General features: G+C 43.1%; 1 protein-coding gene across 4 annotated transcripts in view; it reads right to left on the bottom strand.

Moving 5' to 3' along the window:
• TNRC6B (trinucleotide repeat containing adaptor 6B) overlaps nt 1–17,504 on the bottom strand; it is a 222,269-nt gene that overhangs the window by 22,593 nt on the left and 182,172 nt on the right. For all 4 annotated transcript variants that reach the window (XM_075124191.1, XM_048834703.2, XM_048834752.2 and 1 more), the window contains 5 exons: nt 16,483–16,661; nt 15,407–15,481; nt 14,077–14,122; nt 8,881–9,029; nt 7,484–7,654 (listed from right to left, as the gene is read on the bottom strand). In XM_075124191.1, the coding sequence (XP_074980292.1) occupies nt 7,484–7,654; nt 8,881–9,029; nt 14,077–14,122; nt 15,407–15,481; nt 16,483–16,661 (620 nt within the window). The remainder of the gene's footprint in view (nt 1–7,483; nt 7,655–8,880; nt 9,030–14,076; nt 14,123–15,406; nt 15,482–16,482; nt 16,662–17,504) is intronic.

Raw genomic sequence — 17,504 nt, 5'->3', positions numbered from 1 at the left:
CTCCATCGCTCACTCTCTCCCACCCTCACTCACTTTCACTGGGCTAGGGCAGGGGGTTGGAGTGTGGGAGGGGGTGTCGGTTCTGGACTGGAGCCGAGAGGTTTGGGGTATGGGAGAGGGATCAGGGCTGAGCCTGGGGCAGGAGACTGTGGTGCAGGAGGAGGTGAGGGGTGTGGGCTCTGGGAGGGAGTTTGGGTGTTGGAGGGGGCTCCGGGCTGGGGCACAGTGTTGGGGTGTGGGAGGGGTACAAGCTCTGGGAGGGAGTTCGGGTGCGGGCTCAGGGGGTTGAGATGGGGGAAGAGGGTACGGGGTCTGGGAAGGAGTTTGGGTGCAGGCTCCGGCCAGGAGGTGCATACTACAGGTGGCTCCCAGTAAGCGGCGAAGCGGGGCTAAGGCAGGCTCCCTACCTGTCCTGGCCTCACGCCAGTCCCAGAAGTGGCTGGCATGTCTCTGTGGCCCCTGCCTTAGCCCCACTGCGCCGCCAGACTTTTAGCAGCTGGAAATCACAATCGACTGGCAGAGGCTCCAGGATCGACTTGTCGATCGCGATCTACCGGTTGGTGACAACTGCTTTACACAGTTGGTTAAAAGTTGATTATCCCATTTTACAGATATGGAAAGTGAGGCTCAGAGAAAACAAATAGTATGTCCTAGAACATTCTCCTACTTAAAAGTTGCTAAGCAGTATTTTGTCACTAAGTCATCTTTACTATTGCATTATGAAAGGTCTGAGACAGAGTTGGTTGAAGATCCAGGAAACAGTTGTCACTAAAACAAGTATGTCTATTGCTTATATAACCTGCAGGCCTTCTGCTGTCCACCATTGCCTTAAAATAATTAAAGCTGGTCAAATTTTTCATCTGAAAAATTACTTTGACCAAAAAATGGCCTTCCTCCCCCCCCCCCACATTAAAATTTTCATGGAAAATTAGTGTTTGTGCTTTTGTTTTTAATGAAAAATAAATACATACATAAATACATAAATAAAATGGAGGTTACTTACCTGTAACTGGAGGTTCTTTGAGATGTGTGGTCCCTATCTGTATTTCACATGTGGGGGTATGCGTACACTCTGTGTCTGAGACTGGAGATTTGTAGCAAATAGTAACCATTGGTTCACAGATGTGCAGTTGCTCTCCTCATGCTCCGAACTGAGGGCATAAATGAGGCACAGACCAATGCCTCTCCAGTTCCTTCCCTTACCACAAATCATACAGGATCCAAAGCAGAGGGGAAGGAGGGTGGGTAGTGGAATACAGATAGGGACCATACAACTAGAACCACCACCAGTTACAGGTAAGTAACTTCCATTTCTTCTTTGAGTGCTGGTCCCTATCTGTATTCTATATGTGGGTGATTAGTAAGCAACAGTCAAATAAGAGGTGGGTGCAAGGATGCAGTTGGTATAGATGACTGTAAGACTGCTGTCCCCACACCTCCATCTGTTGAGGAAGCCTGAACCAGGGTGTAATACTTTGTAAAGGTGTGGATGGAGCTCCAGGCACCTGCCTTACAAATGTCCAGTACTGGTAAGAGATGCCATTGAGGTTGCCTGTGCTCCCACAGAGTGGGCCCTCACACCATCCTGGGGAGGAATGTGTGTTAGCTGATGACACAGAATGATGCTTCCAGAGATCCACTCAGTGAGTCTCTGGGCTGATGTCTGAGTCTCATGATCGCTCTGCTAAAGCAGCGAATAGTATCTGTGTTTTCCTCATTGGTTTTGTTCTTTGTAGATAAAAGGCCAAGGCCTGTCTGACATTGAGAGACTGCAGCCTCTCCTCCTCATTGGAAACATGAGGCTTAGGGAAGAACACTGGTAAGTGAATAGGTTGGGTCATATGAAACTCTGAAATTACCTTGGGGATGAATATCTGGTGGAGATGAAAGAAGGCCTTTTCTCTATGAAATATGATGTACAGCAGTTCTGTCACAAGTGTTCCCAGTGTGATAGCAACTAAGATTAGATAATTTTCATGGAGAGGTGTGACACGGAACAGGTGGCCACTGGTCTGAAACGTGGTCTAGTAAGAGATCATGGTACCACATTGAGGTCCCACTGTGGTGCACGTTTCATTACTGGCAGGAAGATCTTAATAAGGACTTTCAAGAATCAAATTGTGGTAGGGTGAGTAAAGACAAAGCAGCCCTCCACCAGAGGATGAAAGGCATTGATTGCCGACTTTTAATGGGCTGGTAGAGACAGGAGATAGTCTAAAATGACATGGATACCTACTGATTCTGTTGATACCTGATTCTGTTGTGAGCAGGTAGAGAAATGCCTCCATTTAGCTAGATAGCATTTTCTAGTGGAGGTTTTTCCATTGTGACTGAGTTTAGTTCAGATGGCCTCTGGACATGAATGTTCCAGGTCTGATGCCCATCCAAATGCCAGGCTGTGAGATGAAGAGGCTCTGGGCTAGGATGTCTGATCCTGCCCTGGTCCTAAGTTAACAGATCCAGAAAGGGTCAAATACAGATGGGAGAACAAGATGACATTGTAGTAGGTCTGGAAACCAAAACTGCCTATATCAATTGGGTGTGATATGGATAACGCTGGCCTGTCAACATGAATTTTGCAGAGAACATACGGTAGTTGCACACTGGGAGGAAAGGTGTACTTCAGATGGTCCACTGAGGACAACAGAAAGGCATCGTGCCCGAAGTCTCAGCCTAATGCTGCTCTGGAACAGTAGAGATTAAATTTCTTGTTTGTTTGGGAGGTCAACAGGCCACAAGATAACGTTGCTCAGTGGGTGAAGATTTTGGTCATGACACAATTGCATATTTCTCATTCATAGTCTATGGCAAAGTGCTTGCTCAGAATGCCTGTCAGAGTATTCTGCACACCTGGTGTGTATGTTGCTAAGAGTATGATGTGGTTCTTGATGCACCAATTCCATAATTCACTGTCTCTATTTACCCTGTTTATATAAGAGACAGTCGTCATGTGGTCACACATTATTTGGATGTGGCAAGATCATGTGAGGGAGAGGTATTTGTCGCAGGCTACGTGAACTGCTCTAATCTCCAGCAGCTTGATATGCATTCTGGCCTCCCACGTGCCTTTTACAGTGTGACTGTCCGTATATGCTCTCCATCCTATGAGGGATACATCAAGGGTGGGTGGAAGAAAGGGGACTCCTGCTCACACCTGCTCCAGTTTCGTCCACCACTGAGAGAGGATCTGACTTTCAGTGGGATTGTTACCCTGATATTCATGTCGTCCTTGTCTGGTGAGCAGACAGACTGAGGCCAGGCCTGCAGATAGCGAATGTGGAGTCTGGCAAATGGCGCTATGTACGTGCATGCAGCCATGTGGCTTAGAAGGGAAAGGCAGACCATGATTGTGGTGCAAGGTCTGAGGGTTACTTGGTTTATCAAGTTATTCGTAACCTGAAATTTGTCTATAGGATCGTCGGCTTTTTCTGAGGATATATCCAGGGAGGCTCCTATGAAATCTATAGACCTTGTAGGAGTCAAAGTGCTTATTTACACAGACCTCCAGCAATGTCAGAAAGTGGAGTAAGAATAAGATTGTCGATTGGACCTTCTGGCTTGATCTGCCCATTAGCAGCCAGTCATGCAGATACAGGAAGATAGCGTAGCCATCATGTCTCATCTGGGCTGCCACCACATAGAAGATTTTTGTGAAGGCCTGAGTGCCGTCACCAGCCTGAATGGAAGTACTCTGAATTTGTGTTTCTCTTGCCCTAAAAATGAATTGAAGAAATCTTCTGTGGAACTGGTGAATATCTACCTAAAAGCAAGCATCTTTCATGTCAAGGATCATAAACCATCTCTTATCCTCCAGGGAGGGAATTATTTTTAATTGTGCATAAAGGCGTATAGTTGGTGTATATCAAGAATTAGTCCCCATCCTCCATTTTTCTTGGAAATTATGAAATATAGGAACTAGAATCCCCTCTTGATGTTGAAGTGGCATCTGCTCTATAACCCCTTTTTGGAGGAGTTCACCTCCTGATGAAGGATCTCCTCATAAGTGTGGTCCCTGAGAAGGGGGTTTGTGGTGAGCAGATGATATCAACTCAACTGGGTAGTTGGAGTGAATGATCTCTAGTATCCACTTGTCTGTTATTGCCTTCCAGTTGTGTGTGAAGTAGGTAAGGCAGCCACCAGAGATTTGGGGGGGGGGGGGCGCAATGTGGCATGGCATCAATATCCGTACGCAGTCCTTGAGCATTAGATCACAAGAACCCCTTGGACTGTGGGCACAGCTGTCCTAGAGGTGGAGGAAGCGGTGCATCTGAGTCTTTGAACCCTCTGTTGTTTTGTATGGTGGTTCCTACGGGTGCTGGAGCTAAAATACTGGGGCGGGGCGGGGGGTGGGAGGAGACATTTGGGCCTATTGGTTTGCTTGTTGTGTTTCCCCTTCAGAGCTGGGGTGTAAATGCCCAGGAGTGGAGAGTTGTCCTAGAGTCCTTAAGAGAGTGTAGTGAATTGTCAGTATTCTCACTGATATTCTGGACCTCCCTGGGGAGCCCTGAAGCGTGCAGCCACGATTCATGGCTCATGACTACAGCTGTGGTAACGGTTTTAGATCAAATGTCAGCTGAGTCCACTGTTGCTTGAAGTGAAGTCTTAGCCATCAGCCTGCCTTCATCAATAAGGTCTTGGAATGGAGTCCTGTCTTCCTCAGGATATTGGTCTCTAAATTCCAGAATTTTGGAATAATTTAGGAAATCATACTCTCCTAACAATGCCTGGTAGTTAGCAACTTTGAATTGGAGACTGGCTGGTGAAAATACTTTCCTCCTCAAGAAGTCAATGCATTTAGCGCCCTTGTCAGTTAGAGTAGTCTTGAGGTGCGGTGACCTGGACCTCTCTATAGCTGCCTGTATCACTAAGGAGTTAGGCTGTGGATGGATAAATAAAAAATTCTGCCCACTTAGCCGACACAGAATATTGTTTTTCAAACCTCAAGGGTAGGGGCACAGGTGACAGGGATATGCCACACAGAACTGGAGGGTTCCAAAATGGCCTTGTTGACTAGGAGGGCCACCTTATTAGGGTCAGAAGGTTGAAGGATGTCTGATTGGACCATGCTGTGTGTCCTGGAGCTCCTCAAGAGGTATCTGTATCTTGGTTGCTACCCTCTGTAACAGCTCCTGATACTGCCTGTGGTCATCAGGCAGGGAAGGGATGATGCCTCATCAGGTGAGGAGGATGACACATCCATTGGGACCAGCATATCCAGCTTGACTTCTTCCTTCACAAACTCCAAAGGACCTGGTTGGTATCAGCTGGTATTCTCTGGTATCAGAGAAAAGGGTCAGTGGGATTCTTGCACAAAACTAGGCTATTTGTTATATGGATCCCACGGGGCACAGTAAGGCCAGCAGAAAGCGTCAACTGGTTGAGGGAGTGGGAGCAAGACATAGGGTATCAACAGTCCCCTGGGTGGTCATACCCAAGATAGCTCCAAGGCCTCCTGTGGGCTCTGTCTGGGCATGTTTCCCTTGTGGAGGAGGGTAGAGGGAGCCTCATATGGAGCATCAGGCTCATATGGAGCATTCATTCTGAAAATGTAGGGTCCTGCTCTACTGGAAGCACCAGTGGGGAGAATAGTCCAACTTGTGGATGCAGCATGGGAGGTTCCTCTTCCCCCTCAAGGTGGGTTCTTCGGGTATAGAAATGTCTGTAAGGAGGACTCGGCCCAATAGAAGAGGAGTTTGTGAACAGGGTGGAATGAAAATATCCTCCAGTGACATTACGATGGCCATCCTTCTTGGAGTCTGAGGAGACCTTGACATGGGAACTGATGAATCTGCAGTGTCCAACAGTCTGCTTACTCAGAGGATCCCATATGGGACAACAGTTGCCAATCTTTTGGTCTGTGGGATGAAGGCAGAACTGGTACTGATGGATCATTTTTCCTATGTGCCTTTCCTTCTTTGACAGAAGGTCTGTGTGGACCTAATTCCTTAGGACCTGCATGCGAGGATTCAGCCGACTTTGACCAAGACTGGAAGGGATCCTTTTTCTTAAAGGTAAATCTGGACAGGGATCTGTCCTTATGCCTATGGCCACGTCCCTACTCTTGTGAGAGGGTTTATTGGGCTTAAGTGTTTTGGTGTCTACTCCAGACCTTGTATCCGGAAGAGCAATGCTCGAAATCTGAGACCACCGTATAGGGGGGTCCCCCTAGCTTGGATATGACTAGGGCTTCGTGGTCTACTCCATGAGGGATTTCACAGACGGAGCTCTCAACCATGACAAGTTCGAGGAAGGAAGAAGCACCAAAAGCTGCACTTGGTGGCAATGTGAGCCTCTCCAAGGCACTAAACGCAGCTCTGGTATTCATTGCCGATGGAAAAGGAATGGGGGAAGGAGATAAAGTTCTTTAAATCCTGGGACTACTGGCATAGTTCTTCTCTACAAGAAGAATAAACTAATTATAAAAACACAAAACGTTAAGTCTAAACTTACTATAAACTATTTACAATATGTATTTACAGGTGCTTAAGTACAGGACAATCATAGCCACAGACACAGAGAATTCCAACTCAGATGATCTGACAATAAGAATGAATGGAACTGCAGAGGCATTGGGCCACACCACCCTTTATGCCCTCAGTTTGGAGAATGAGGAAAACAACTGTGCACTGCAGACCAGCAGACAGCACTTGCTACAAATCGCTGGTCTCGGGGCCTGGAGTACATGTGCACCCATGTGTGGTATACACACAGAGACCAGCACTCGAAGAACAAAAATTCAATTTGTTTTTTTTTAAGAATATTTTTCAAAAATTTTCATGGAAAATACTTACCATTTTCTGACCAGCTTTACTAATAATTAATAGTACATCACCAGATGTACTAAAAAGAATTCAAAATTATGTCTAATTCCAGATTTCTGGGGATTTACCCACATTCTCTGGGTGATGTCCTGAACACACACACACACACACACAAATCTCTCATGGTACATTAAAATACTAGTGTTCTCATTACTCCATTTTATAGCATGCCTGCAACCTATCCTGCCACAATAACCCATAAATTAACTGCCTACAACTATTTTATCCAGGTACAGCAAGTATATATTATTTCTTCCCTGGACATGGCCTAATAGTTACTAACTAGGAATCAGTCTCCTATCCGTTTATTCTTGCTGAGTCTTTTTAGAAAAATAACTAACTCCTTTAAACATATTTCCACATATAAGTCACTGTATAAAAAAAGTCCAAGACAAATTTGGAGCAAACCACTCTTAAAATGAAAGACTAGGAGATCATCCTGTGTTGCAGGCAAGAAGAAGCCAACAAAAAACAAAATAAATATATACTGGACAATAGGAAGGAAGGTGGATTTTTGATGGGTTAGCATATCTGAAACCTACGTTAATATACGTTATACTGTGTAGTCAGTGATCAATAAATCTTGTAAGAAAACCAGCTGACCAGAATTAAGCCTACGTTGCAGCCAGGCAGTAATAAATCTGAGAAGGTGGCCTCCTTACTTGTCTAGCAGCGAAGTTTTGGGGGTTGAGCCCTGAGCCGATTGCCCCAAGGCTGATGTTAGGTAGTGTGGAACCAGAGGGAGACAACTTGTAGCTGGGAGAAGGGGAGAAGGGAGAGCAAGGAGCCTCATCCCCAAGGCACCCATCTTGATTGGAGAAAGGCAAAGTCAGCTGAAGCAGTAGTTAGCCAATCAGCAGGAGTTGGTTAGTGAAGCAACAGAATGCAAAAGGAGAGAAAGAAGGACTGTGAGTGATCAGGAATAAGCAAAGGTAGATTGTAACAACAATTACAAGGGCAAACTTCTGATTCAATTTAACTGCTGGCATTTGGAGATTTTTGGTTAAGGAACCACGGTCAGCAATTTCTGTAGAGGTGAAGGTATTTTTAAAAAACCTCTTAGATGCATAGAAAAATTCTTCCTTTACTAATTTTGTCCTTCTCAGATAGGGATTATTTCCATTAAAGCAGCAGATACAGCTAGAATGAGTTCCTATTATTCACTTCTGTTTGCACACACCAATTTGTGTCCACAGTATGCACCTCTGCAAATGGTGTTTGTTAATTAGACCAGCAGAGGAAGTTCATAAAGCTGGTGTTTGGCCTGTTACCCCAAAATGGAGTAGTTTAAAAATATGCATTTTAAAAAAAAAATGTTTATTGGACAGAGAATGCCCACAACATTTTACCTGTTTCACATTTTATTGAATCAAACGAACTGCATTTAAAACAAACATTTTGAATCCAGAGACCCGCTGCAAATCATAATTTAGATTTCAAATATTAATTGCTTTAAAAAGGTTGACAGTGCCCATTTAAAATAGGTAAAGATATGAAAGAGATGGTACTGCAACATACAACAGATGTAGGGAAACCAACAGTAAATGGACAAACACAGCACATGATACAGTCTAATCTAGAAAGAATGCTTCAGATAATTTGCAGACATGAAAGCAGAAAGAAAGTCTTGGAAAATTGTGATTTTGTCTATATATTTAGATTTAAACTTAGTTTTAGAGTGTAGAAGTACAGTCAGTAGCCAAACAGAAACAAGAACCATTATGATGCCCTCTTTACTGAACTTTGTTGGCACCTGTTCAAAATGGACTTCTCCCCCCGCAGCAAAAGAGTGGAGTAGTATTCAGAAATAATCTTTCTTCAGAACTGTACTTATTACTCTCAGGACTACTCTAATATATCCATGCGTATCTTCAACCCAGCTCAATTTTCTACCTACGTTCGCTCTACATATGTATGTCTATCTTATCTTATTTCATGTATTATTACATTCTCTTCCATTATTTTGGATGTTTATTACCCCCCAAAGGAGTATATAGAAATTGGGACTTTATGTGAATGCAGTGGTGGATTTTGTTTAACCATACAGATTTCATCTCACCTTCTCGAAATAAGGCCCACTATCTGTGGTTCCCATGTCTTTGGAATTAGGTGGACGGAACCCAGATCGATCCTTTCTCATTATATCATTAAAATCCCCAAGGTTCATGGCTCGTTTGTCCACATCAAACTTCTTATCGGGGAGACCACCTATAAGACGGAAGGAAGAGGGTGAAATATCAGTGCCAACAACCACGATCATACCTGTTCTTTCCAACAGATTCACAGCTAAAAATGGACTGAAAATACCTCTGAAGGCTGAAAAACAGTATGGACAAGGATTTATTTTATAACGTAGCATTACGCTCCTGGTAAAAGATGCTGAAAAAAGTCAAGGATTATGTTTTATTGTAAGATTAAACAAGCCAATTTGCTTTAAAAACAATAAAGTATTTTGTACAAATTTTTTTGTACAAACATATGCAGTGGCAGTGAACAAGGCAAAGAGATCCTCCTCTACAAGTATAGCATCAGGGAAGTTTTCCAGTTCATAAAATCAACCAAGTTATAACCCTCAAATTGTCTCCTCTCCATCACAGATCTAGCCACAACCTGCTGTGACGAACTCTCCACTACTTTATGACAAAATGGAGTAAATCTGATACCTCTCTTCATCTTCAAGGATACACACACCACAGCAAAATGTAGCATAAACTTAGCCACTTTGTCACAATCGTGCTTAGTAGCAGAGAGCTTCCAAAACCATTATCTGGAAACTTAAGCAAGCTAGACGCATGCCCATCATGAACAGTCAAAATAATGGGAATCTATTGCTCGTAGCTGAAAAATTGTTAATACCTTCTTCAGAGAGGGCGCTCAACTAGCCATTCTGAAACATGCTATTGTCTAGCCTGTTCTCAAAAAGCCACACTCAGTGCCAGCTTCATTCACTGCTGTTCAGTCACTAACCACTGATTCATAGGCAAAGTTGCTGAGAAGGTAATAATGAACTGTCCCCAGTTACACACAGCCTCTGCTGGCAACCTAGATACATCACAATCTGATCTGAGATGGGTGCATAACTGGTTGGAAAACCATTCCCAGAGAGTAGTTATCAGTAGTTAACAGTAGAATGTGCCTTGATGAGATAGTGATTTTAACTTACTCCGTTCCATAAGAAATTCTAATGCAGTCTAACACTCATTTTGAGTCTCTGTTCTGAAACAGCCTGCCATCTGGATTAATTATCAAAAGCTACAAATAGTCTTGGTGATTTGCTGAATGATTTTCTTGTGTTGAGGCAATACAAGATAGTTCTTAAAACGTCGAAAATGTGGAGCTCAGCCTCTGCAAGGGATGAGTGAGATCTTGGAAAGAACACTTGTAAGTGAACAAACTGATTTAAGTAAAAGTCCAGGACCACTTTAGGCAGAAATTTAGGATGACAATGAAGGGTAACTATCTTTATGGAAGGCAGCATAAGGTGGTCCTGATATCAGTGCTTGGATTTCTCTGACTCTGTCAGCAGAGGTAACAGCCACCAAGAATGCCCTCTTAATAGACACGATACACAGAGCAGAAATGATACAGGTTCAAATAGAGACTCCATCAGAGATATGAAGACTATATTTAAGTCTCAGGGAAGGGAAAAAATCTTTAACAAGTGAAAAAATGTGCTTTAGTCCCTTAAAAATTCTGACAACTGTAGGTTTGGGGACAAAAAAAAAATCTTATGTTCCTGTACTGGAGGATGGTAGACAGATATTGCTGCTAGGTGAACTTTAACAGAACTATTAAAGAAATCTGAATGTTTCAATGATAACAGGTAATCTAGATGACAGGAATAGATGCCTCCACAGGGTGAAAGTTATGGTAAAAAAGTCTATATTGAAACACATTTCCACTTGGTCCCATAAGTAAGCCTTGTTGAACGTTTTCGACTTTGAATCAGAACATTCTGTACCTCAGAAGACTCTCAAGCAGTCTCTAGAGGGAGGGGTCAGAGTTCACCAAGCCACAGACTGTAGCACTGCTCTGCGAAATGCAGCGTCGTCTCTAGCCTGCCGTGTGATGGGGTAGTGCGATGTAAAGGTGCGACTAGACGACCACATTGCTGCCCTGCAGACGTCTTGAATAGGAACCCGTGCCAGGAACGCTGCAGATGAAGCTTGTGCTCTTATTGAGTGTGCTGTTAATGCTGGGGCCGGTATCTTTGCTAGGTCATAGCACACCCTGATACAAGCCATGATCCATGAAGCTTTCTGCTGCCTAGGAGAACTTCCCTGAGTGTGAACATGCAAACTCAAATGGGTTTAGCCATGGAGTTTCCATGCCATGAGGTGGAGAGACTAGAGTGGGATGCTGGAGACGGCCATGGTCATGCGCGATCAAGTCTGGGACCAGGGGCAGAGTTATAGGCATGTCCATTGACAGGTCTAGAAGCATGGTGAACCAGTGCTGACATGGCAATGCTTGTGCTATCAAGATTATTGATGGTTCCTCTCGTCGGACCTTCAGCAGGACTTTGTGAATGAGCAGGAAGGACAGGAATGCATATGAAGGGAGGAGAAAGGCATCCATGAGTGAGCCCGGGCTGTGGCTCAGGAAGGAACAGAACTGCTGACACTTCCTGTTGCACTGTTTCATGAACAGGTCTACTGAGAGAAATCCCCACTTTTGGAAAATGTTCATCGTGACATCCGGGTGGAGGGACCACTCGTGGCCATGAAAGGACCTGCTGAGGTGATCGGCCAGTTCATTCTGCAGCCCGGAACGTATGATGCATCCAAGTGTATGGAGTGGGAGATGAAAGTCGTCTCAAAGCTTGAGGGCTTCCTGACACAAGGGAGAGGAGTGAGCACCACCTGTCTGTTTATATAAAACACTGCTGTGGTATTGTCTGTCAATACTGATACATATCTGCCCTGCTGATGGGTTTGAAACATCTGGCAAGCGAGGCAAATTGCACGCAGCTCCCTGATGTTGATGTGCAGCAAAAGTTCTGCCTGGGACCAAAGACCTTGGGTCCTGAGTCTTCCTAGGTGCGCCCCCCATTCCTTTGTCGATGCATCTGTGACTAGGGACAGTGATGGTTGAGGCCTGGAGAAGAGTATTCCCACACATACTGCTTGTGGGTCAAGCCGCCACCGGAGGGACTCAAAAACAGGAGTCCCAGCTCGGGCACTGCTGCGGCAGGGGAAAAGATGGAGACCCCCCCCCATCCTACCCAGCCCCAGCTCGGGGGCTGCCGTGGCAGGGGAGAGAGGGCACATCCATCACATTAGAAAGGTAAGACTACTGATATTAAAGTATCAGTTGTGTGCTTTTATTTGTAGAAGAAAGCTAACTATTATTAAGGTTTTTTTATATAGCACTTTTATCCAAAGCGCTTTACAATAGTTAGCTAACAGTACAAACAACATTTGGAAACATCATTAAGTAGTCCGCTGAGAACCTCAGTAATTTTCAAGTGGACTGTGAAAAAAAAAGTTTGAGAACCACTGGGCTAGATCAAAACCCTCCATGGCAATGAGCATAATACAGTACTGTGGTGTCTATTAGAATCCGAACAGGTTTGGATTTGATCAAAGGGAGAAAAATTTGTACGCCAGACAGATATTTCTCCACTCTACTACATTAATGTGGAGGTCATTCACTGTAGAGTTGAAGAGGTTGGATATCAAGGTGAGTACCCCAGTTAACCATCTGGGACTTCTTCTGATGGGTATGTTCTTTCTTTGCCTTTCATAGTAAAGCATATCTTAAATGTCCTGACCCACATCTCCTCAGCTGTTCACAGTGTAAAAATGGGGGTGGATTCATGCACCACTTTTGGAGATCCAGGGACCTTAGTGCCAGTCATGCTGGGCACAGAACCACTTTGGTAAATGATTCTTCAGTTGATGGTGTGCAGTCCTCAGCATTGGAATCTGCTGACTTGGATGGACCCAGTGACCAGAACTACTTTGGCACATGGTTCTCTAGAGCCAAGAGGTGTTGGTTCTCTGGCACTGGACTTGGTTGAGCAGGAAGGATGCAAGGAGCTTGGTGCCATTTACGATAGGCATGAAGCCACTATGGTGAGCTGATCTCCAGTATCAATACTGGATATGTACAATGCCAGCCTTAGTCAATTGACCCTGAAGAGCTTCCTTTGTCAGCAGGCAGATGAGGCGGGCCACCTGCTTTTGTGGGTTCAGAGCATATTCATGCTATCAGAGCCTCTTCCTCCTCTTCCCCACCCCAAGAAAAGCTGACTAACATACTGACCATCTAACTGGAAACAAAAACAGACTCCAAAGTATCAACAAAAAACAAACAAACAAACTATGAAGGGAAGTGCTGAGGACACAGTGTGCGATACAAGCTTGCTGTAAGTGCGGTGGTTAGGAAGAACTGAATGGGCCACTCCCTCTTCTATACCTTTGTAACCTTTGAGAATAGAAACGAGAGGGATGTGAGTGGCTTTAATGGACACTAGTCACCAGAAGATACCAGGCACCTCAATCCCACAAGTGTGAATACGCAGAGGCCACTTGGAGAAGAACAATGCATTTAAGTAGATATTCAACGTGGAAATTAGGAAAGCATTTCTGGTGACAAAGTCAATCATCTAGTCTAGTGAAACAGTCTGCTTAACAAGGAAATTATGGCAAATTAGGACGCAATCAACTGAGATTAGATAAAATTGATACAGAAACCTAGACCAGATAATCCAAGAGACCACTTCCAACTATCATTTATGACAACACCCCTCACACAGTATGACCCATTTAAAGATCCCTGATGTTTGTGGTCAGGCCATCAAGGGTGATAAATCTATTCCTACTCAGCAGCAGCTCAAGTGCATTAAAGTACAATAAAGAGACTTTCTTTTCCTGCATATCAGTCCTAAGGGACTGGTAATTGGGATGTCCTAATACCAACAGCTAGTAGACTTCCCTTTTCCACCTAGCAAAGTCATGTGACAAGGGATGCTCCACCTTCTGGAAGCAACAAAACTGAGCACTACATCAATTTTTTTTTTTTAAGCACCCCTCCATTCTATGCAGATATTCCCCAGCCCAGTGTGTCTCATCAGCAGCAGCTGCATTATCTGTATAAATCCTGCAGTCAACAAGCTGGATGCTGCTGCTCTATCCTGCTATTAAAGAGCAAAGCTCATAAATAATGAAATGTGCCCCTTCCTAAAGATAAGCATGTCACACGCATAATATCAGCCATCATGCCAAATGCATTTTAATGAAGTTATACGCACCTACAGACAAGTCCATCTTACTGCCTTGAGTGTCCTCAGTTTGACTCTGAAAGAAGAGCAAAAAAAGACACTGGTCTGACTCCTCAGCAAAGTTCGAGAACACGGCAGAAACAGCCTTCATTAAAGATGTGTATTGGAAATGTGGAAGGGTGTGCCAGTGTGAATGAAAGTAATGTCCTAAACTATATCAAAGAAAAACAATCCTGATGCAACCTTGAACACACCTAATCCCACCTGTATTTGGTGTTAAATTTCCTAAAATGCCACTAGACACATGAACTCATCATGCCACAGACAGAAAGAGATGTCCGAACAGCTGCTCTGAGAAATTAACCTCTGTCCTCATGTCAAGGGATCAAATTATGAGAGTAGCAGCCAGAATGACAGCTCTTCTCGTGACTTGTCAAGTCATCAAATCTTAAAATGTGCTGCCAAATTATTCTTCTGTTGGCAGTCTGGGACAGGGTGTTCCCATAACTTTAAGAGGCAGCATGATCTAGTGGACTGAATTTGAGACTGGGTGCCAAGAGCTCCTAGATTCTAATCCCAGCTCTGCCAGCGACATTCTGCTTGTCACATGTCACAGCACCTTTGCACCACAATTTCCCCAATTCTATAATGAGAATAAATAGCTACTTCACAGGATACATTAGTTAATGGTGTACAGTGTTTTGAAAAATGCAAAGCTCTCCATTAAGTGGTGTGTCTGGGATTCTTGAACATTTTCATAGGTGAACCATATTTTCAACGAAAAGAAGGCATCACAGATCTCTGCACCTTCCCACTGACAATGATGTAGCATTTGTCTTACAGCTCCACCTAGAGGCCCCATTACTGGGGCTGTATCTATGCTAGGTGCTGTACTACACATAAAAATCCCTGTTCCAAAAATAGACAAGAAAAAGGGTGGGATAAAGAAAATATCCCCTTTTTACAGACAGGGAACTGAGGTACTGTGATATTGGCTTGCCCAAATTCACACAAGTCTGTGGCAGAGCCAGAAATTAAGCCCACATGTCCACAGTTCTAGTCCAGCACATTAAGCACAAGACCATCCATTGTTTGCAAATGAATTGCAACCCCACAACTGTGGCAACCATGAAATCCACTTGGATTTTTGAAGTATTTTAGTTTCCAGAAAGAAATATTCTGACTAGTAAGTGGAGTTTGAAATAGCCACCAACTATCGGTATTGGAATAAAAGAATGGGAATGAAAATGCAATTAGTTAATAAACACTGGCTGGTGAATATCTGAATTTAGAATTTTGCTTACTACACAAATATCAGTGCTTCTCAATTGGATTATGACATTTTTAAAAAGCCACTTACTAGCAATCCCATGTTTGAAAACTGTTTGGATAAAGGGTTCATCCACGAATCACTATTTCCTCCTTTTAATGAGCACTAAAAAACAAGAACAGATATGTAATTAAACAGATTCCTTATCTTTCCTCCATTTTCATACTTCCTTTTATGTAGAGGTCTCTGCTTTGCTTCCTTTCAGAAGCTTCCTCTCAATCAGCATTGTGCTGAATTCAATTGGCTTTCAATTTGGTCCTGTTGTGATTTGTGAATGATCAAAAACAAAACTGAAAGCAGAAATTGGCAACATAACACTTTAAAAAAAAAAAGCTGAAAAGAAAAGTTTACAGATAATTGCTTTTGTGCTTAGGATAAAAAATGAAGTGTCTTTAAAAAAAGAAGCAAGAAATAGAGATTGAAATGAAAGGGAATCAATTTGTCCAAAGCAGGAACTGAGAAATCCATACAACACCACAATAAGACTGTTTTGTTTTGCACCTTATCTTAGCCCAGGAGCAGCCAAAGCCCAGCCCCTGGCTATAGGTAGTCTTCTTAATCTTAACACAGTACTCAACACTACAAAAGAACATCTCACATGCTCTATCCTCTGCAGAGCAGTTAGATCAGTGTTGCAGCCAAGTGCAGAGTCATTTACTTCTGTTTGCTGCCACAAGTTAATAAGAACAAAGGCGCGAACCCAAAATCGAGCAGAAATAAGAGTGTGTTACTACCAGAAGTGAGAATGGAATCAGAACTTCAACAGGCTGTGTAAGGAGAGGCAGCAGCAACCTAATGTAGCGTGATGTGTCACCCAAAGAACGATAACCCTTGGACACTTGTTGCTCAGTCTCATTCTGTAATGGCTCTGCAGCACCCATGCCACAATGTTTCTGGCAATCTCTGTTGGAGTTACAAGTCTTAATAGCCATATTTCATAAAAACAAGAGTGTGTCACATCACACACGACCGCAACTGCACTTCTACAAATGAATTCTCCACTACAATAGTTCTTGTTTATAAAAGGGAAGTGCATAACATATTAGTTATATCTGCTTTCAAGAGTATATGGCCATTACAGATCATTCAAGCATGAGGTTTCTTACCTTAATTTGTGGTTTCTTTCCTCCTTGTCCCCAGTTTGTTGAGTTGTGGGAGGAACTGCTTCCTTGAGAGCCTGCTGTGTTCCAGACTCCTCCTTCCTCCTCCTCTTCCCAGCTTGAATGACGTGTTCCTGTTACTGGCCCATCATTCTCCACCCAGCCATCTTGCATAGATTTCGAACCTTCAAGGAAAAAAATATATATATATATACACACAGATATAACTATATATATTTCAAAAGTGAGCCAATACAACTCCTAACAAACAAATTTTATGACATTCTATGGCAAGATCAGTGGGATGTTTAGTACACAACTGCTGTTATTAATCTAAAAAAACCCCAAAACTTTCCTTCATTTTATTCTAATGCAGAAAACTGCACAAAGCACAACACCTAAAAGATTTATTAGTGCGGAGTAGTGTGCTATATTTTTCAAGTATTTTGTATTGTAAGAGCACTTTAGCTTCAAGCATATCAAATGCCTTTGACTTTAAATTTACAGGGGAAACGTCCCTTCTCTCAATAAAGAAACTGACCTCCTACAAGGAGCTCATAATTTCCAGTGTAGAGGAAAGGATTCCAGAGGCTCTCTTAAATTAACGTAATTGAGGAATTTAGTCCATCTGGTTAACCTATATCAAAATCCAGTTTTCAGTGCAAATATTTTTTTCCTTCAAAGTCCTTAACACTCTATTAGAAAAAAAACCCCAGTATTAAAACCTTCATCACATTTCTCTATCAAACTACTAGTATGTTGACCTTTTAAGCATGGCTGACAATAGAACTCTGTTCTGGAAAACTCAGATTTAATTCTCAGACACTGGTCAGAAATCTGATATATTGAAAACTTTCCACACAGAAATACACCATGCATCTTCACACTGTTTGTATTTTTACTAGGATCCGATATAAAAACTACTGGCATTCTCCTTATGAACTCTTAGAAATGCAGGATCAGTTTCTGTTCAGATTAAGAAGTGAGCAGAATAATCTGGGAGAGGTACCTTAAGTATTGCTCATGTT

Source organism: Caretta caretta, chromosome 1 (assembly GCF_965140235.1).
Source record: "Caretta caretta isolate rCarCar2 chromosome 1, rCarCar1.hap1, whole genome shotgun sequence".
Lineage (NCBI taxonomy): Eukaryota > Metazoa > Chordata > Testudines > Cheloniidae > Caretta > Caretta caretta.
The sequence above is the reverse complement of the archived record's forward strand: the minus strand, read 5'-3'. Positions and strand labels throughout refer to the sequence as shown.